This window comes from Labrus mixtus, chromosome 16, assembly GCF_963584025.1.
Source record: "Labrus mixtus chromosome 16, fLabMix1.1, whole genome shotgun sequence".
Classification (NCBI taxonomy): Eukaryota; Metazoa; Chordata; class Actinopteri; order Labriformes; family Labridae; genus Labrus; species Labrus mixtus.
This window is the reverse complement of record NC_083627.1, coordinates 17348470-17366656: the sequence shown is the minus strand read 5'-3', so window position 1 is coordinate 17366656 and position 18187 is coordinate 17348470. Positions and strand designations below refer to the sequence as shown.

At 42.1% G+C, this 18187-nt stretch overlaps 1 protein-coding gene across 1 annotated transcript; it reads right to left on the bottom strand.

Annotated features, from left to right (window-relative positions):
• Window positions 1-332: 332 nt before the first annotated feature.
• Window positions 333-13802, bottom strand: jazf1a (JAZF zinc finger 1a). The gene is made up of 5 exons (XM_061060532.1): window positions 13521-13802; window positions 6872-6944; window positions 5643-5839; window positions 4312-4481; window positions 333-3174 (listed from the first exon to the last, which is right to left on the bottom strand). The coding sequence occupies exons 1-5, from the start codon at window positions 13633-13635 to the stop codon at window positions 2998-3000; spliced, it is 732 nt and encodes a 243-aa protein (XP_060916515.1). The 5' UTR covers window positions 13636-13802; the 3' UTR covers window positions 333-2997.
• Window positions 13803-18187: the final 4385 nt, after the last annotated feature.

Genomic DNA, 18187 nt, shown 5'->3' with positions numbered 1-18187 from the left:
AAAAAGTCATTCTGTGCAGGATCATGTCATGAGTGAGTGTCCTTCGTTGTCCACTGGGCTCCATCACACAGCTTTCTACTTTCTGTCATTAGAGTGACTCCTCCTGACAGTGTTGTATTCAGGCTTGAAAAAAATTGCACATGCCCAGTAATCACAAGGCAATCGTGTTTGTATGTCCTGTGTCCAATGCAGCCCTTTTCGTGTGAGAGAAAGGTGGAAAAAAAGTTTGCACTGCAAAGATCTTTATGAATAAATTAAGCTCGTCTTAATTCATTTGATTGTTCTGTATTTCATTTAGATTGATAAGTGAAGAAATAACAGAAACGGAAAGCTTGAGAGCATTTTACTTTATTTTTCTTTTTTTTTTCTGAAGTTTCCTGTTTACATTTAAGCAGCTTCTCTTTTATATAGAAAGACAGTTTGACATCATTTACAAGTTACTCTGCTCAGAACCTGTTGTCCCCCCCATACAAAAAGGAAACAATGGTCTCCACGTTACATACGAAAATATAATTTAAAAGCACTTGACAACAGAACACGTTACAATACATTCACTGTACACTGTACTGGAATATTGAATCCCCTCCCTCGTCCCCTCCTTCTGCACACAGCCTCTGCTCCTCCACTCCCGTATTCCTAATACTGCAATTGGCCCCACATGAAGAGCCGGATCTGTTGCCATGGTGACAGGGGTGTCAGTGAAGCGGGGATGGTTTTTACGAGTGTTTGACAGACCAACAGGAGACTCTCAGTCTCTGTAGGTCTCATCCTGTCTCTGCTCTGATCCCAACCAACGGAGAGAGTTCTCCGTCACTGAAAGGCGGGAAGGATTTTTCGATCTCAAGTAAGATATCTCAGAATTACTTTCAGGGTATTAAGTCCACAGACAAGATTTAAGAGATATTAGCTCACTTATATCCATTCAGAATAGAACTAGGCATCTTTCAGGTCACAGTTGTGCTTATTTGTTAGGTAGCACTGCTTTAAGGTATTGTGTGTATGGTACAGGCCATTGGTAAAGCAGGATATGACAAATAAATGAAGGGGTTAAATAATGTTCACATACTCCTTAGAATTAGGGGGTGAACAGATGCAGGTGTGCAAGGAAAACATCAAAAATGGAGTGTTTTTAAGTGTCTTTGCGTAGCTAATGCAGTGGTTTCCATGGCAACAGCAGCTAGGAGGACGTGTGCAGGGCGTGTGCATATCAGAGGTCACTGTACCCATCAAATGGAAAAAAAAAAAAGAATGCATATAGAGCTCATGAGCCCCCGCAGGATAAAAACATTTGAGGAAAAAAAAAAGATGATGTCATGGATCAATGTGACTTGGCACACTGTGCAGCGCCGCATGACACCGCTTTTGTTTTTCTAGAGGCAATGAATGATGAAATCCCTGTCAGGGGTTAACAAGTCGGCCAATGCTACACTACATGACGCAACACTGCCGGCACACAATCCAGCCATCCTGCTCTACAGGAGTCGAACCAGCGGCCCGGCAGCAGAAAACATCCGAGCACTGACACACACACAGAATACAGTCTATAGGCTGACCAGATGGAAACTGCTGATATAAACACACACACACACACACACACACAGCTCTTACTTACATCACACACATACACACATTGAACTGGAATGCTCTTCTACAACACACAAAAAAATACAGGTTGTAGATGGTAATCTCTTTCTGATATTAACCCACCCTTTTCTTTCACACATTATTCCTCTTTTTTACGACACGGAAAGCATGCATGAAAACATTCAGACAATGTACATCAACTCAAACGCACATTTTTGAGGCGCAACTAAGTTGAAAATCATGCCACACATGTTGCGACCTCCAGAGTTTTAAGTGTTACGACTCCCTTCCCACCCCTCCCACCCCTCGTCAGGCACATGGTATGGTCAATGTTTGGCAGTGGAGAGCTGTTGGCAACAATCATGGAACGAACCAAACATCAACAAAGATCTTGGCAACTGGAATAAAGTATGATGCTGAAGTCTCTTGAACGCAGCTCTGGCACTCTGAATGAGGACATATGGAATACATGGATGGCTAAAATGTTTCAGATATGAATTACTGGCCTGGGCCTCTATCTAATACGTTCAGCACTGAGGGTCCCTTCCTGATCAACAGTAAATATATCGCACACAATCAGAGTGTGTTGAACTGAAAGGCCTTTTAAGCTCCTCGCCTCCCAAAGTCAGCCGGCTGATCTTGACCTCTGAGGTGGCCGTCTCAGCAAATATGGAATGAAAGGAACACTTATTGATTCATATACAAAAAAAAACCTCTACTCTAAAACACTGACAAAAATATATAAAATAAAGCTTGGAAATAAAGTGTAACTATCAATGTATATGCTCATGAATACTTTTATATTTGTATGTACACATATCTATTGTTTATATATCAATATATCTATTTAAAGTATAACTTAACACTTTCACTTTTGCCCCCTGAAGTCACTACCAAGGCAGATCTAAGCTCAGCATACTCTCTACAATGAAAGACTGACTACCACTGACCTTAGACCAGCTCTGATGTCAACTTCACCCCACTCAGGAGAGAGCAGGGGAAAAGGGGCGGGGCTTGGTTGCACGCCCTGTTTTATGTCTTCTTTTTAAGTTTCCCTCCATCTCTTTTCACCGTTTGTTTTTTTGTCTTTTCTTTCTGTTGTTTTTTACAGTTAGCACCTTATGTCAGTCAAACAATAGAAACAAAAATAATGTGATAGCATATACGAATGTGCAAAAGTACAACATTAAAAATACTACAAAGATACATTTTTTTTTTTACCAAAAATACAAGTGATATAACATGGATAAAAAAAAAAGAATATGACAGGAAAAAGAAAAGAAATAAAAAAAGAAATAAAAAAGGTATAAGAACTTAAAGCATGCACTTGATCCTTTAGTGTGTGGGATGGGTATAAAAGGGTCAGGTAAAGTCAGGATAGGGCTGTGTTGGGGGTTGGTGCGACCTCGGGCTCTAGCCTTGGATCTTGCGCAGGATCTCTGTGGAGACAGGTGGGTGGAAGTTGATGGTGTGGTGTCTCAGGCCCTGGGAGGTCTTGTAGCTCTTGCCGCAGCGACACTTGAAGGGTTTCCTCACACGGATCTGTGTGCGGTGTCCGTTCTTGGCGTGGTATTTGATACCGTTGACATTCTGAGGAGACATGCAGAGGAGAAGGTCAGAAAATCCACCTACCTTTACCAACAGAGCTAGCTGATTGAAAATGTGCATATATGTTCACATCATCACAGAGAGCCACAGTGAGTCTCAGAGGTAACCAGTGGAAACTTCAGGAAGCCCCTGCATCTGGCTAAGAAATAGTTCCCACACAAATACTATTTGCTGTTTTTAACTCCTTGGATTTTGCACAGATTCATCCACAGAGATAAACCATTTTAATTGTTCAGCGTCAAAGGTGATTAAAGACTGATTTTCTTTTAACCTTTGTAAAATACAAGAGTGGCTGTTTCCCATTTTCTTCTCTTTGTGCTCGACTACACAAACAACTGTCATGGAAAAAATGTAGAATCATGGACCTTAATGCAAAGTTTAGTTGAGGATATCTCAATATGTATTCATGCTTAGCCAAAACAACACTGCCCCTCCCTCCCCAAAAAAAGTGTGTCAAGAGTTTAAATAAATCCAAAAAATTTTCACCTTTTAAAAAAAAGTTGCATTGTTTCATCAAACACTGTTAACGTTTGCATCTCTGACAGTCAATACTCATAATTGTGTCTATTTCTCATGTTTGTTTCACCAGATAATCAGTAGCAGTGTTATAAATCATCTTGTGGTTCCAACAGTCAAACACTACTGATCTCTGCTACCACTGACTACCATATTATTCAACTTTTTTTTCCTTTTTTTAAACTAAAGTTACTGCGGTATCTCCCTTTTCACAATTTGTATATGAAAACCCTTTGTCAGACTCTGAGTGGACGATCAGGTCACTTTACACAAGTGAACCCTTTCAGGTCAACAAGTGCACCCTCCTCCTGTTTGAATCTAAGAAGGGTTTTTGGATAGATGTTACCACAATGTCCATTAATCAAAGAGCAAGGACTTCTGAGGCTGAATGAGAGTTTTGTTAGCCGTATCATCCAAAGCAAATGCACCATTTATCATTGCTTCTCATCAAGATTTTAGATATATAACGTGACTCTTCAAAATAATAGCATGTGATGTCCTAACAAAAGCTCCAGTGTGGGCTCTATCAGAGGCTACAAAACATTGTGTCCTATTGGTGTGCAGCTCACACACAGACTTCTCTGTATTCCTTCATCCCCTTACCTTGTATCTCTTCTTACAGCCCGGAACGGGGCAAGCGAACGGCTTCTCCTCTCCCCCGTTCATGCACATGGAGCTGAGAATGGACTCAGAGCTGATGGCACTTTCTGTGGTCCACGACTCGTCGCTGTCCGACTCCTCGTAGTCTACCTCCTCTTCATCATACTCACTGCCTGGAGGCACAATCAAGACACACAAAGCTTGTCATCCCAGATGAAATACTGGAAGTGTCAGACCCCAAAAGAACATCATGTATTCATTCCCTTGGGAACTTCACCGATCAGTGTTGATACGTAACATTTTATCAATACTTCTCTCTATCCTCTGCTCCTACTTTGGTGCATTCATGGCTCACATGTTACTGAAAGCGATGATAAAACAAAACAGCAGTGTTGTGCATATGCGTATGGAGTTGTGAGTCAAAAGCACAGGGGTTGGCAAAGAGAAAGAGATCATTAAGTGGGAGTTATTCCCATTGCTTGGCCTGAAAAAAGTGCTTTGTTACGTGCAGAACACCTTCAACACACACAGGCACTTACTACATTAACAAAATGTTTAGGCACACATGCACACACACACACACACACAAACCCACTGACCCCCCACTATCACACAGGAAATGCTGCACCTCAGCATGAGGAAATGGATGGCACCCTGGCACATGTCAAAAGAGAGCGTGTGCATGTGTGTGTGTGTGTGTGTAGTGCTGCCGGTGTATAAGCCCAGACCTAACACTATGTTTGGAACCATTTGGGCTGGAATTGGACATCTGCTCCTGGGCTGTGCAACACACGGCCCCATGCGATCACACAGCGTGACAGCTGCTATGTAATTAGCAGAGTGTTGACTGGTGTGTGCACTGCAGGAGCCAGCAAAGCCAGCACACAAACAACTTGCAGACACACACGCAGCAGACACTGGCTCGGGTTTAAGCCTCTTTACATTGACGAATAGAAGTAGATTTTCATTTTGAAAATTCCGCCATTAAACAATCACCTGACCAACTTGTTGAAGGTTTTGATAATTGGAAGAGAATACTTGAGTTGCTGCTCTTGAGTTTTTTGTTTGGATTTTTAAGCTCAGTCACCAGGTATGAAATAAGCTGCATAGCATCAACGTTACAAATATCTTCATTTGCTCATCAGAGCGCTGTCTGAATTTGATTGATTGTGTCCTGGTGGCGCAACCATAACTTTAGCCTTTTTTTTTTTTTTTTCCTGAAACCGCCAGTAGGGTTCATTTGTATTCAACACCTTCATTTACTCCACACAAATGATCCGTCTTCGTCAACACACATTTCAACATGCGCACACACACACACACACCTGCCGTACCTGTGGGTGTGCTGCTGCGAAAGGAGGAGGAGGGGGTGATGGGGGGCGTGACGGGGGGCGTCAGGTTACCGCTGGTGTGGCGAGGGGGCGTGGCCGTGCTGTTCCTGGACACTCCGCCAGTGATGGATAGGGACAGCTTGGGCGTCGCCTTCTTCTTCATGGTCTCCTGCTCTCGGCGAGCTGCATCCGTCATGAACCTGACGGCACACACAAGGACGCATCATCAGTAAGTGAGATGGCACGAGAATTTATCATCATGTACCAACAACTGTCACACCTGCTTCACGTGCTGAGGTCAACTTTTAAATGGGAGGCAATAAATGACCCTACCAAACTGATATGTTAGTGCATTAACATGTTTTACATGAAAATGTATTTGTGGGTTTATTACCAAAATAATGATTAGATCTTGGACTTAGCAAAGGGGAGAACTTCTGAGATGTACAAGAAAAATGAGCCCATGCAAGGGCTTAAGGAGGAAACAAAGGCAGGAAGTCAAGCTGTAACAAAAGACCATTTGAGTGATATTAATACCAGTCCTCTTCATCCTCTCTCCCCTGTTTGTGTTAACCCTGTCTTGTCATATTCTTCTTTTGTTTGTGCTTTTCTCTTGTACAGTTTTGTGTTGCTATGATCTTTAAAGATTCATCATTTCTAATAATGGCTGTTCTGTACACTGCTTCAAGGAAAAAAATGAAAAGTCTGAAGTGGAACGTCATGACATTAATGAGCTGCTGAATGAGCTGGCCCTTTAAATACACACAACTGTCATCACAAACATGGCGTAGTAAGTACAGACAACATAAACCGCAGAAAACAAACCTCATGCTCACTTTCCCTCTCGGCCTATTTTCCCGTTATCTTTGTAAATGTTGCATTTTGGGCTGATTTAACACAGCATTAAGTTAGACATGACACATCGGTGCACCGCACAAAAACACAAACATGCCGCAACCCTAAGATGCCGCCCTTGGCTGTGCTGTGAGCATCGCAGGGAGGCGGGAGGGAAGGTCTTGTGTGGTTTTCTGTGCTGTGTCTGTGGATGAGTCACTCGCTTCTGGGTCTATGGGAAGACATCTGTCATTTGAGCTGCTCCCCATAACCCCGCAAGCCACATGTACACACACTTTCTCACAATCACACACGCAAGAGCTGTCACTGGTGGAGCAATGCTGCCCCCTGTAGAAAGACAAATTAGGTTGAGTGTGAATGTGTGTGTGTGTGTGTACCTGTTGATGTAGCTTAGGGCCAGATAAGTGGGCTGCTGTTGCTCCTGCTTCTCCAGGACCCGTGGATCTGTGTCTGAGAGAGAGAGAGAGAGAGAGAGAGAGAGACATTCAGATTAATCACCGATTCATCACTGCTTCTGCGGAGGGTTATGTTGTGTGAATACTTTTAGTAAGTGGCTGACTCATACATCTATTCTTCCTGCCAGACTTGCTGATGGACTGCTGGGGGATTCTCACACTGCGTCCTCTGTGTTACTTTATAACATATAAAAGCCTGGAGATACATTTCAGATGCTTTCATAAATGGCGCATTATCACACCAGCGCCAAGCCTTCTGTAATTTACTATTAACGCCATTCCAAATGCTACCCACGGCAGATTAATCACCCCCACAGCCTGAATGTGGTGAAGAAGAAATTTGTGAGAGAGTGAAAAAACAACTTGCAGGCTGTCATGAATGTACACAGTGTATTGCTCCACACACGCACACGCACACGCACACGCACACGCACAAGCTTTTTCCAGTTGACTTGCTAAATCAGTCACACTACAGTAGGCAACTTCCACTGCCGGAGGGAAGCAGTGTTAACTTCAAAGCCCCACCTCCCACCCCCCTCACTGGAAAACAGGGGTCTGTGTGCATGAAAACACTGCGGGTGGCTGCATCTGTGAAGTACCAGTGCCATCAAGTGTTCAACAGGGGGAACATTCACAAGAACCCATGCTCTAGATTACAACATGTTTGGTTTATGCCATGGACTATGTATGTCTGTGTCTGTGTGTGCACGACGGCATAGCTGCAGCTTTATACGAAATGGTTAGCAAATGTTTTGCACGTCAGATCTAAGGGCTGGATCATCTCTCTGCAACACTTAACAGCATTCTTCTGGACGCTCCTTGCATCTAATCCCCAAGTGTGTGTGTGTGTGTTTGCGTGTTGGCTTTCTTAGATCTTTGGCTTTCAGACTTTCACACCTCATAATTAAAAAAGAATGCAGACTTCCCACCGAGCGGGAGAACACCAAGAAGACCGGCAAACAAGAACACAACCCAAAGAGAAAATACTGTTTCCACAGCTGCTGCTGCTGCGTAGACCATAGTTCTATACATGGTTAAGTGTCTTGAACGCTGGAGAAGCTAGGTGAAGAAAAGGGATAGCAGGGGTGTGCATCCACAAACACACACAAATAATACACAGGCTCACGCACAAACACACTCATCTGAGGTGGTCCACACAGGTGGTCTTTGACGGTCTTTTATAGCTGAGCCTTAATAATCCTACCTGCTGCTCTGATGCAGGGACCAGAACCCTCTGCATGCCCAAGTACACACACACACACACACACACAAACACACACACACACACACAATAATGATCCTAGGCCTACAATGAGATTGCAGAGTCATGAGATACAAATATGTCTGACCGCAATAAAACCGTAAAGTTTGAATAAGTAAATATCAGTAAATAGTAAAAAAAAAAAAAAAAAAAAAAAGTTTTCAGTATGCTCCTTATGTCCAACTCATAGTCCATACTCCAAAGGGTATTTCATTTACAGTCGTGTAACTAGAAAGTATGATACACTCAATTTTATTGTGGAATTTCAAAGGACCCTCCTTCAAGAATTTCCATCTTCAATAATAAATCCAAGAGTCTAACTTGCATAGTCACAAGTACTGGGGGGGGGGGGGGTGTAGGTGGGCTCTGCCAGGTGCAGAGAGAGAGAGAGAAAGAGAGAGAGAGAGCGAGAGAGAGAGAGAGCTCTGCAGTAAATGTTCACCGGCTTTACGACTTCTGTTCACCTAGCAGGACAGGAAGTTAACTAACACACTGCTGATCCTGTCGCTGGGGCAATAGGGAAGCTGAGCACACACACACACACACACACACACACACACACACACACACACACACACACACACACACACACACACACACACACACACACACACACACACACACACACACACACACACTAGACAACATAAATATAAATTCTCACAGATTTAAATCACAAGTTTTTTTCATTTAAGCTACCAAGAACACTAATGCACAAGTGAGTGTCGTGTCTTGTATGTGTGTGTGTGTATGTGCTCATGATGTCCCTGTGCATGTTTGCTGCTTGTCTGTGCCATTTGAGGGTCTTAAGGGTCTATAAATATCTCCCTAATTAGCATTCCTGTCGTAAAAAAAAAAAAAAGCAGCAACCAATCAACACTCTACTCACTTCAACGCAGACATCCATCTCCCAGCAGCAGAGCACTGCTGCCCCCTGCTGAATACACACTGAGTGCAGTGCATGTTTCCACAATGGATGTGCACATGTGTATGGGTCTAGGTGAGTCTTTGTGTGTGTCTTCACATGTGTGCATGTTTTGAAACCAGGCAAAGAATGCATGGCTTGTTTTGCAGACTGCTAATTAAGCCACAGAGAGCATTTTAAAGTGTTGTAGAGCAGCAGGCAACCGGATGGAGGGAGAGGAGAGGAGAGAAGGAGGAGGAGGAGGAGGAGGAGGGAGGGAGGGTGGAGATGTAGGTGGGGGCAGACTTCTCTGTAATTACACTTCCCAGAGATTAGTGGGGCGCTCCGGCCCTGCGACTTCCGAAAGGCAAACCATGTGACTAGGTGTATGTGGATGTTTGTGAAGAGTGAGCTGAGAGGGTCTGCAGTTTACAGTTGGGGGACGCTGATCCACTAATTGCTCCGTTACACCCTGACAGGTCATTCAGGAAGTATGGCGGACAAACGCACGCTTCTTACCGTGTCACACGTCACAAAGTGGGATCTGGTAACTTAGGATGGATTGGACTAAGTTTATAAAACATCCCATGACATGTGTTTCTTTGGTATTTCATAACAATTATTAAAAAAGCATCTGGCATAGACTCATTAAGATGGTCAGTGAGGAAACTACAGGATTACAACATATTAACAAGTACAGCAACCATATAAAAACCACTAACCACTTTGGACATTTTTAAAGATCTGAGAGGCTGAAACATGACAACTTTCATTTTTCTGAAACTTTCATGACACAAAAGATTAAACAATTGTCCGAGTTGTTGCAGATGTTTTTTTTTTCCTGTCAATCCACTGATTCATAATTTTACGGTTTCTGTATTTCTTTTGGTCTAATGCTGCGTTTTCATCCACAAGCTTTGGGGTGGCAAATTACCCACGGCTAGTATGCATGGCATCAACTTCATATTTGACATAAGAAGCTCATTGCATGTGATGCTCATTGCATGTCTCCCTTTTAAATAAACACATAACATGAAAAAATAAATTGTCAAACAATTCATTATGTCAGCTTTGATGATTATATCACCAAAATCATGATTCTACCTGAAGATCAATAAACAATAATACTCCCTAACTGCTCAGCACTATCAGCAGATGCAATGTCAATTGACGTAATTTTCCAGACAATGTAACCACAGAGAAGAGGGATTTTCCTACAGACAGATGACGCTTCTTCATTATATTGTTTCTGCATTCCCCTTTCATATGTGAATAGAGAAACACAGCCCAACTCTGCCTTTGGGCTGAATAATTATCCCAAGATAATAATGTAGGTTAATTATCGTTATGCTTCAGCAGAGCTTTAGAACCTTCAAACAACACAATGCGGACCTGACTCGCTCAACATGTGCTCTCAGCTCAGCCTTTGATTTTAGGTCTAACACCAAATCCAAGTGAACTCTGTCCAAACAGAGCCGAGATGTTTGGGATTTCCCTGTGCTTGCTCTCCCCCATATTTTCCCTTTCTTAAACTTCTCTTTCAAATCTCTTCCTTGATTTTAATCTCTACATCCTCCCTTCCCTCACTCACTCACTCACTCACCCTCACCACCCCCCCCCCCCCCTGCCAGCTGCTCTCTGTTGAGGTAAGAGGCAGGTATGTGCTTGTGCAGGTGGCAACACGGCTCAGCAGCGCTGCTGTGTACACGGGCCGACCAGCCTGACATCATTACATTCCTCAGTTCTTACCTAGAGCCACGGCACAAAGCCCTCGACAACAACCAAACACTGCTAAACACAGTTCACATCACCAATTTCCTCCTCTTATCTAAACACTACAGGTATGTCATTGGATGAGGTCATCACTGCAGCCCCACATATGACCTAATTTTCTCACGGAGAAGATCAAGACAGGATCATCTGCTGTGTTCACCACGTTCTATTGTGTGCTGAGTAAAAGAAGGCCGACAAGATATATGTTGAGATCCACATATGATACCGAGATGAAGAGAAAAGTTTGACTTTTTTAAAGATTTCCAGAACTTAGGATATACCAACACTAGAGGGCAGCACAGTCTACGCTAATTACCAAATTTGTCTGGGACAGACCACCACTGATTTGACCTGAAAGATCCACTGACTCACTTTAACCGCTATTTCTGTCTGATAGCACCAGCCTTTTGTCACCTCAGTGTGGATTATCTGACATGTAGTATGTGCCTGCTTTTTCATAATCTCTTTGCACTCTGCAGGATGGAGCAAAATCAAAGCAATCCGTTATCTACAGAGCCTTAAAAAGCTTATCTGGCATTGCACGTGACGGAGCCTGCATGCTGGATCAAATTAGCTTATCTTCTGATTGATTGTAGCTCACACTTGGCTGCACCATTTCAAAACTAAAAGGGGGCGTGGAACGCTGGATGCCGGACCCCCACTCTCTTCCACTCTCTCACCTCAATCCCCTCCATCTGTCACACTCATCCACTCAGTAATTGATCTAGGAGTCGTATTGATTAGGTTTTATGTGTGATCTTGACGCTGCCAAGGACCAGCAGAAGCTGGCAGAGGGGAAACTCATTAATCCGAGTGATCTGAGTGGGGAACGGCCTTTCTGCTCTGCTGACCGTCAGGGTCAAAAGGTCTAGCTAGGAGCCAGATGGGTGCATATATCAGGGAGCGCCTGAAAAAACAAGATCCATTCTTACAATTTTGTTCTTTAAAATGTGTTTTTAAATAAATACTGGTTGGTTTGGGAAGACACAAATGTATACATGGCCAGACGTTAAACACATTTTGATATCCTCCGTCTTCTTGGTTAATTTGTAACTGATTCATCGAGCATATGGTCTGATTAAGCTCGGTCCACATCCCCGCCACCCCACCACTTTCTCCTCACCCACAAAACACAGTCCCACAAAACTGACTTGAACCTTCATATTTTTTTTTTTAATGACAGCACATCAGTCCTATTCAGCATGCGACATGACATCACGCATCAGTATCCCTTTCACAGCACGCTCCTCAAGAGCGCTCTTTGTTGGTGCGACAGCAGGTGTGCAATAACTCAGCCAATATATTGCCTACTGCCCCCAACCCCTTTAGAGACAGCCAGTTGCCATGGAGACTAGCTCCAATGAAGCAGCCATTATATCACCCTCACCCCCACCACCTCAAACATCCTCCTGAGGATGGATACACACTACTAATAATGACTACCCCTGATTAACTTCAGAACATTTTATTGACACCTTCAGTTAGCCACACCTTTATTCATTCTTTTCATACTGTCATCTGCTATAATGGATTAAAGGTTAATCCATTGGTTTATTCAAACATTTTGTCTTTCTGAAAAGGGAATAATGTGCTCCTAAAAGCAACACTTTATTAATCCTTTGCAGTAAATAAAACGATTACAGCAGCTGCAATCGCAGTCACGACATTAGATTAAAAAAAACACTTGACAAAGAACATTGAGGCATCTTAAAATAAGACATCAAAAATACTACTACAATGTATCTGAATCACTTTTCCCAGTTATATCTGCACAATAGCAGAAAAAAAAAATCCACCATTAACAAAGCTAAGGAACTTATTTTCATATTTAATGACTTGCCTGCATTAAAGTGTCATTTATTTTTAAGGGACTATATTTATAATAGGGTTTAAAATGTACCTATTAATTACCAATAATACAAAATAGTATTATTATGTCTTTATTACTAATACTTAGCAATAAGTCTACTTAAAATACTTGCATTCGTTTTATATTATTCCCTTTCTCTGACGTCAGTGTTGACTGAACATCTTATAAGCGGAGCAACAAGTTGAAGCTTTTGCAGGAGGAAGACAAGTCAATCATTTTCGGTGGAAATCTGCATCAACTGGGTTAGACTAATGAAGTGACACCAACATCATCGAACCGCACTGAATAAAAAGAGATGCGTTGAGACACCTGAAGCGTCAAAAAGCGACAGACTTTTGGACGCTCAATACACAAACCGGTGCCAGAGGTGCCACGGCTGCTGTGCACCAGGCCTGGAAATGTAAACAAACCGACTCCTCTGCACTGTTAGCCGTGAAACCTCTGCCTCGTCGGAATGCTACTTACACCTAGACCTACGCGGCCCTCGGAGTCGAGTTACCGCTGTAAAAGGTGACTATGACGGCTTGTGCTGAATTAAAACCAGCCGGGTACTTATTTCAAAGAGAATGAGTTTTTTCCAAGGCATTTAACACCAATGTTATTGAATAACTCGCACTCCGATGAGCCTCGACGGAGAGCGAGCAGCAGGAATAGCGGAATGTAAACCCGAGCCTGTCTGCGTTCAGCTAACTAGCTAGGTACGCTAGCTATTACGAGCTAGCTGCTTAGCTCCATCTCCCCCCCCTCCTCCGGCCCGACTCACCGATGTGATTGTCCTCGATGTGGACGATGAGCTCGGCGAGAGACTCGAACTGAAGACCGCAGCTCCCGAACCTGCAGGAATTAGAGAAGAAGGAAGCGGCGGCGATGCCCGTCATGGTTTCGGCGCTGGTGCATTCACCGGGTGGATGGATGGGGGGGGGGGGACCGGGAGCCGGGGCGGTGAACGAGGAGGCAGAGTCGTCGGGTTCGGGGAGGGAACGCCGCGGAGCGCGGAGCGGCGGAGCAGACACCGGGCGACCAGACAGGACAGCGGCGGACGCAGCTGGTAGGCAGGCGGGACGGTGGGGGTGGGGGAAAGAGGAGGGCTGGTTGGTGGCCGCCTACGTCACGACCTTCCTACCTGTTGGTGTATGAGCCCCCGGAGCTCTGACTGTGATGCCATGACACATATCTATTAAAACTAAATCAGAGTACATTTGCATGCCCTTTAAAAATAAAAGAAACATCTAGGCTTAACAGACAGATAGGCAAATCATGGGGTAACATGAGTGTGAGTCCAAGCTATAACTGTAGCCTACATCTGATTTTTCAATATTTAGGTTAGCCAGCTATTTGATGTTTTTAGGCTATATTTATATTTCATTAGGCTATATTAAAAGAGCCTCCACCGTTAAGTGAACCTTTCTGTTTTTGAATGATTTTGTAATGTCTATTTAATTAAAGGATTTCAGCAAATTCACAAATGTGTTGTGTGTAGTGTATTTATTTTATGGGTTTAGGTTATACAATCTTTTTTATTACACTGTGTTTATAAGAACATACTATCAAATTTCACTTTTCAGTGCTGCAGCATGTAATAGCATGCACCTGCAAATACGCAATAGAAATATTTAGCCTAAACAGAATTACTCTGAAATACTCAATGGATTTCAGCTATCATCCAAAAATCATATGGTGTACATTACATTCATGAGAATAAAATAAATTGTAATACCCAAATTAAGTTATAATGTCCTTTAGTGCTACATCTGACTAACTTGTGCCTGCATGAAATTAATTACTACAGTAAATGGTAAATTGCAAATTGACTTGAGCTTGTATATTTTTGTGTTTTCTGACTCCTCAAAGTGCTTTTTCACACAGCAGGTCACACCTACCCAATCACACACTGATGGCAGAGGTTGCTATTTGTAAAGTGTCAATCAGTATTAATAAGTCCCTTTCATACTCATTCACACGCTGCCAAGTTAAGTGGGTTAAGTGTCTTGCCCAAGGACACATCGGAGATGTGGCTGCAGGAGCTAAGGATCAAACCACCGACCTTCGAGAGGTGATGGACTCTACCAGTGATCGACAGCTGTCCACTGTCCCTTTAGGATCTAGAGCTTCTCAATGAATGGATCTGAGCAGTTATTCTGTGCAGATAGAGGTCAGCAGGAGGATCAAACTCTAAATGATTAACGTCACTTAAAGTCAGGAGTGGCACCATCAGAGTCAAATGACTGGTTGAAGCTACAAATATGCTGACATTTATTAAACTTTTACATTTACCATGGCAATTAATCGCTGCATTAAACATTTTCCAAGCAGTAATGTGCTTTGAATTCTCTTCAAATTTCTAGCATGCCTTACACAATTACATACAGTTGCTTTTGTGTATGAAATGCTTTTTATGAATTGATTATATTTCAATGCCAGAGTGCAACTTTTGACATGTATAAAACATGTCCGTACTTTTCCTTGCAACTGCATCCAAACATACATATTGGAATTTTTTTAAATCTGAAAATCAGTCATTGCTTGCAGAAATTTAAATATGTGCTACATGTTTTCCATCTCTGACAAAGTCATCTGATGACTCTAAATAAATGGATGAATTTCTGTCTTTGTGTGTATTAAGATCTAGCAGTTTCACAGCATTGACAGCAGCATCTATTACATCGATAAAGTTTACAGATTAATGTTGTCTTTGTGTGTGTGTGTGTGTGTGTGTGTGTGTGTGTGTGTGTGGGGCTCCCAGAGAGAGGAGAATGTCTTTAAATCACTGGGGATGGCTAACCAGGGCCGGCTGGCCTGCGCTGGACCTGTTAATCGAGCGTTAAAACAGCCTGTCATAAACCACTGGCCAGGGACTTCAGCAAACAACTTTAGAACCTAGGAACAGACTCACTCTCTTTCTGACGACCCTCTATCTAGCCAACTGTATAAAACACACACACACACACACACACACATAAATGCAAACCTTCACAACTACAAGTTCATACAAACTATCACAAAAATGTACACTCACACAAACACAATGACATCACACACACCACCACACTCTCACACGTGTACAGTATAGAAACTCAATGACTTCATCAGCAAAGCACAGATGTTCTCTCTTACACACCATCAGGTAGACACACACTCAACATGAACACACACACACACACACACACACACACACACACACAGCATTTGGTGTATCAGAGCTGTGACAGTGACGCAGTTCCTAGCACCATTACGTAAATGAGAAGTGTTAGCATGTGTTGTGAAAGGCAGGGGAAGAAGGGAGAGACACAGAGAGAGTTTACAGAGCATGACTTCATCTGATCTGAGGTCTGTGGGTGGTGCACAGCGTTACAGATTGATTTCAAACTAGTGCAGCTTCTTTGATTAGCAGCTTTATGTTGTCTTTGAACGATGTCAGACCAGTCAGTGTGAGGACCAACACATAATGGCAAATAAGTCTGATGTGTGATGTAGCTGAAATGGGGATAATGTAACATACAGATCGAGGTCAGTAAGTTTGTTTGACCGTTGACCTGAAACCCAATAATTCTGCCGACATGGTGACATCAGGCTTTGAGCAGGCAGCTCTCGAAAGCTCCCAGTCTGGCTGTTAAAAGCCATGCTGAGGTTAAGATGCCTGATGCTAATGGCTGGTAGAGTCACTGAGTTATGGGGTCAGTTGTAAGCTCAGTGGCACTGTCTGCTCCGAGGCTCCAGCCAAAGACTTCCTGGCTGCCGTCATACACTTTTCAGTGTGACTGTGCACTCACAGGCGTGCACACACGCGGAAAAACATCCCCTATCTCCACTGAAAACAAAAACTCCCATCAAGAGCTCAAAACACAGAGTGACATCACCACAACTTCCTGTTTCTTCTTGTTACCATGGCTTCCATAATTTGCATACTTTAGGCGATTGGTGGATGATGAGTCAGTGGGGTTTGGTCTGGTTTTGTACTTCAACCACAACAAAACAATATTCCTCTGTTCAGCCCCTGCCAGGCTGGTCGCCGGAAAGCTTGACCAAACATGGCAGAGATATAACTCCATGGTTAAGCTTGGGAATGAGCACAGTCTTTACTTTTAGTTATGGCAAGTGAGATTTTATGGAATCACAAAACTCACCTAGAAAATTGGTAAGTGATTTTGTTTTAGGGATGTTTATTAAATCAAATGTACATTGAATTGATCAAATCTCTCCTAACTATAAAAAATCCACCAAAGCATAGAACCTTTTATATTAGAGCTTCTCAAAAACAACACAGAACAACTTCTTCAACTGTGTGTCAATGCCCCTATATTGTGTCAGGATGTAGTGAAACTCTTTGTCCGTCTTATGACTTATGACGTCATATCTAAAACACAATGACTATCAGTGTGGGAGGACTGTGGATGTGTTGATGGTAAAAATAAACACAACGTACCTAAATGTGTTAAATACTTTAGCAAAAGCGCTTCACTGCTATTGTCAAATCTCCTCCCTGGTTCTAAACTTGTAACTATAGTAAATTGAATTAAATGGAATGATCAGCAAACAGCTTTTAAGATAGATTTTGATCATACTCCTGAGAGATTACAAACTTGATCTCCTTTATTTGTTTTACTTTTATCACCTCAAAGCATAAATATGTATTCATTATGAGTATTAATTCAATGCTGTCACTTGATTGTTGGCTGTCTGGTTTAAGCTGCCTGTGCATATTTCTTGAGTGGATGTATGTTGACCAAACTTCAGTAAGTATCGTAGTAAGAATCAATCTGATTGGCCAAGACAAAAGTCTTAAACTTGCTTCAATAATTAATAGTCTGACATTAATTTACAGGCATAGAAAATAAAAGAGTTATTAAAGACAACCAAACTAAATAAAAATAGGCCAAAATACAAAAGGAAAGTATGTTTTTCAAGTAGGTAATTATAATAGAACAACATGTAAAAAGCATCAATGATAAACATATTTATGCAAATAGAGGGCTTTTTAAATTCTAAACAAACAAAAAAAGACTAAATGTAGGTTTTATTATCTTAATATCTTATCTTAATATGTAATACCCATAACGTTAGGTACATGGATACATAACAATCATTTTACTATGCAGGGTAATATTTGACAGAGCTAGGTAAGCAGTGTGTATACAAACCCTTACATGACCTATAACTCATCATGTATTGTTATGCAGATTATTTTTTATATTGCTGATATAAAAACGTAATTCAATCATAATTCATTATATTATTAAAATAACGATGGTTTTCATTGCCATTACGATTGTCATTTTTATTATAGGCTAATTATAGTATGGATTATTATTATAAGGCTATTATTATTTGTGCTGTTTTCGTTTTTGTCCTGACATGTCAGATTATTTGTTTATTAAAACTGTATTATAATTAGGCTATTTACGACAATAATGAAGACATTGAATAAACACT

Excerpts from the sequence above, each read along its gene's own strand:
- jazf1a (XM_061060532.1), bottom strand. The coding sequence starts at position 13,635 with ATGACGGGCATCGCCGCCGCTTCCTTCTTCTCTAATTCCTGCAGGTTC. Across the intron at positions 6,945-13,520 it reads CATCGAGGACAATCACATCG|ACACAGATCCACGGGTCCTG; the intron begins GTGAGTCGGGCC and ends TCTCTCTCTCAG. Across the intron at positions 4,482-5,642 it reads TCGCAGCAGCACACCCACAG|GCAGTGAGTATGATGAAGAG; the intron begins GTACGGCAGGTG and ends TTGTGCCTCCAG.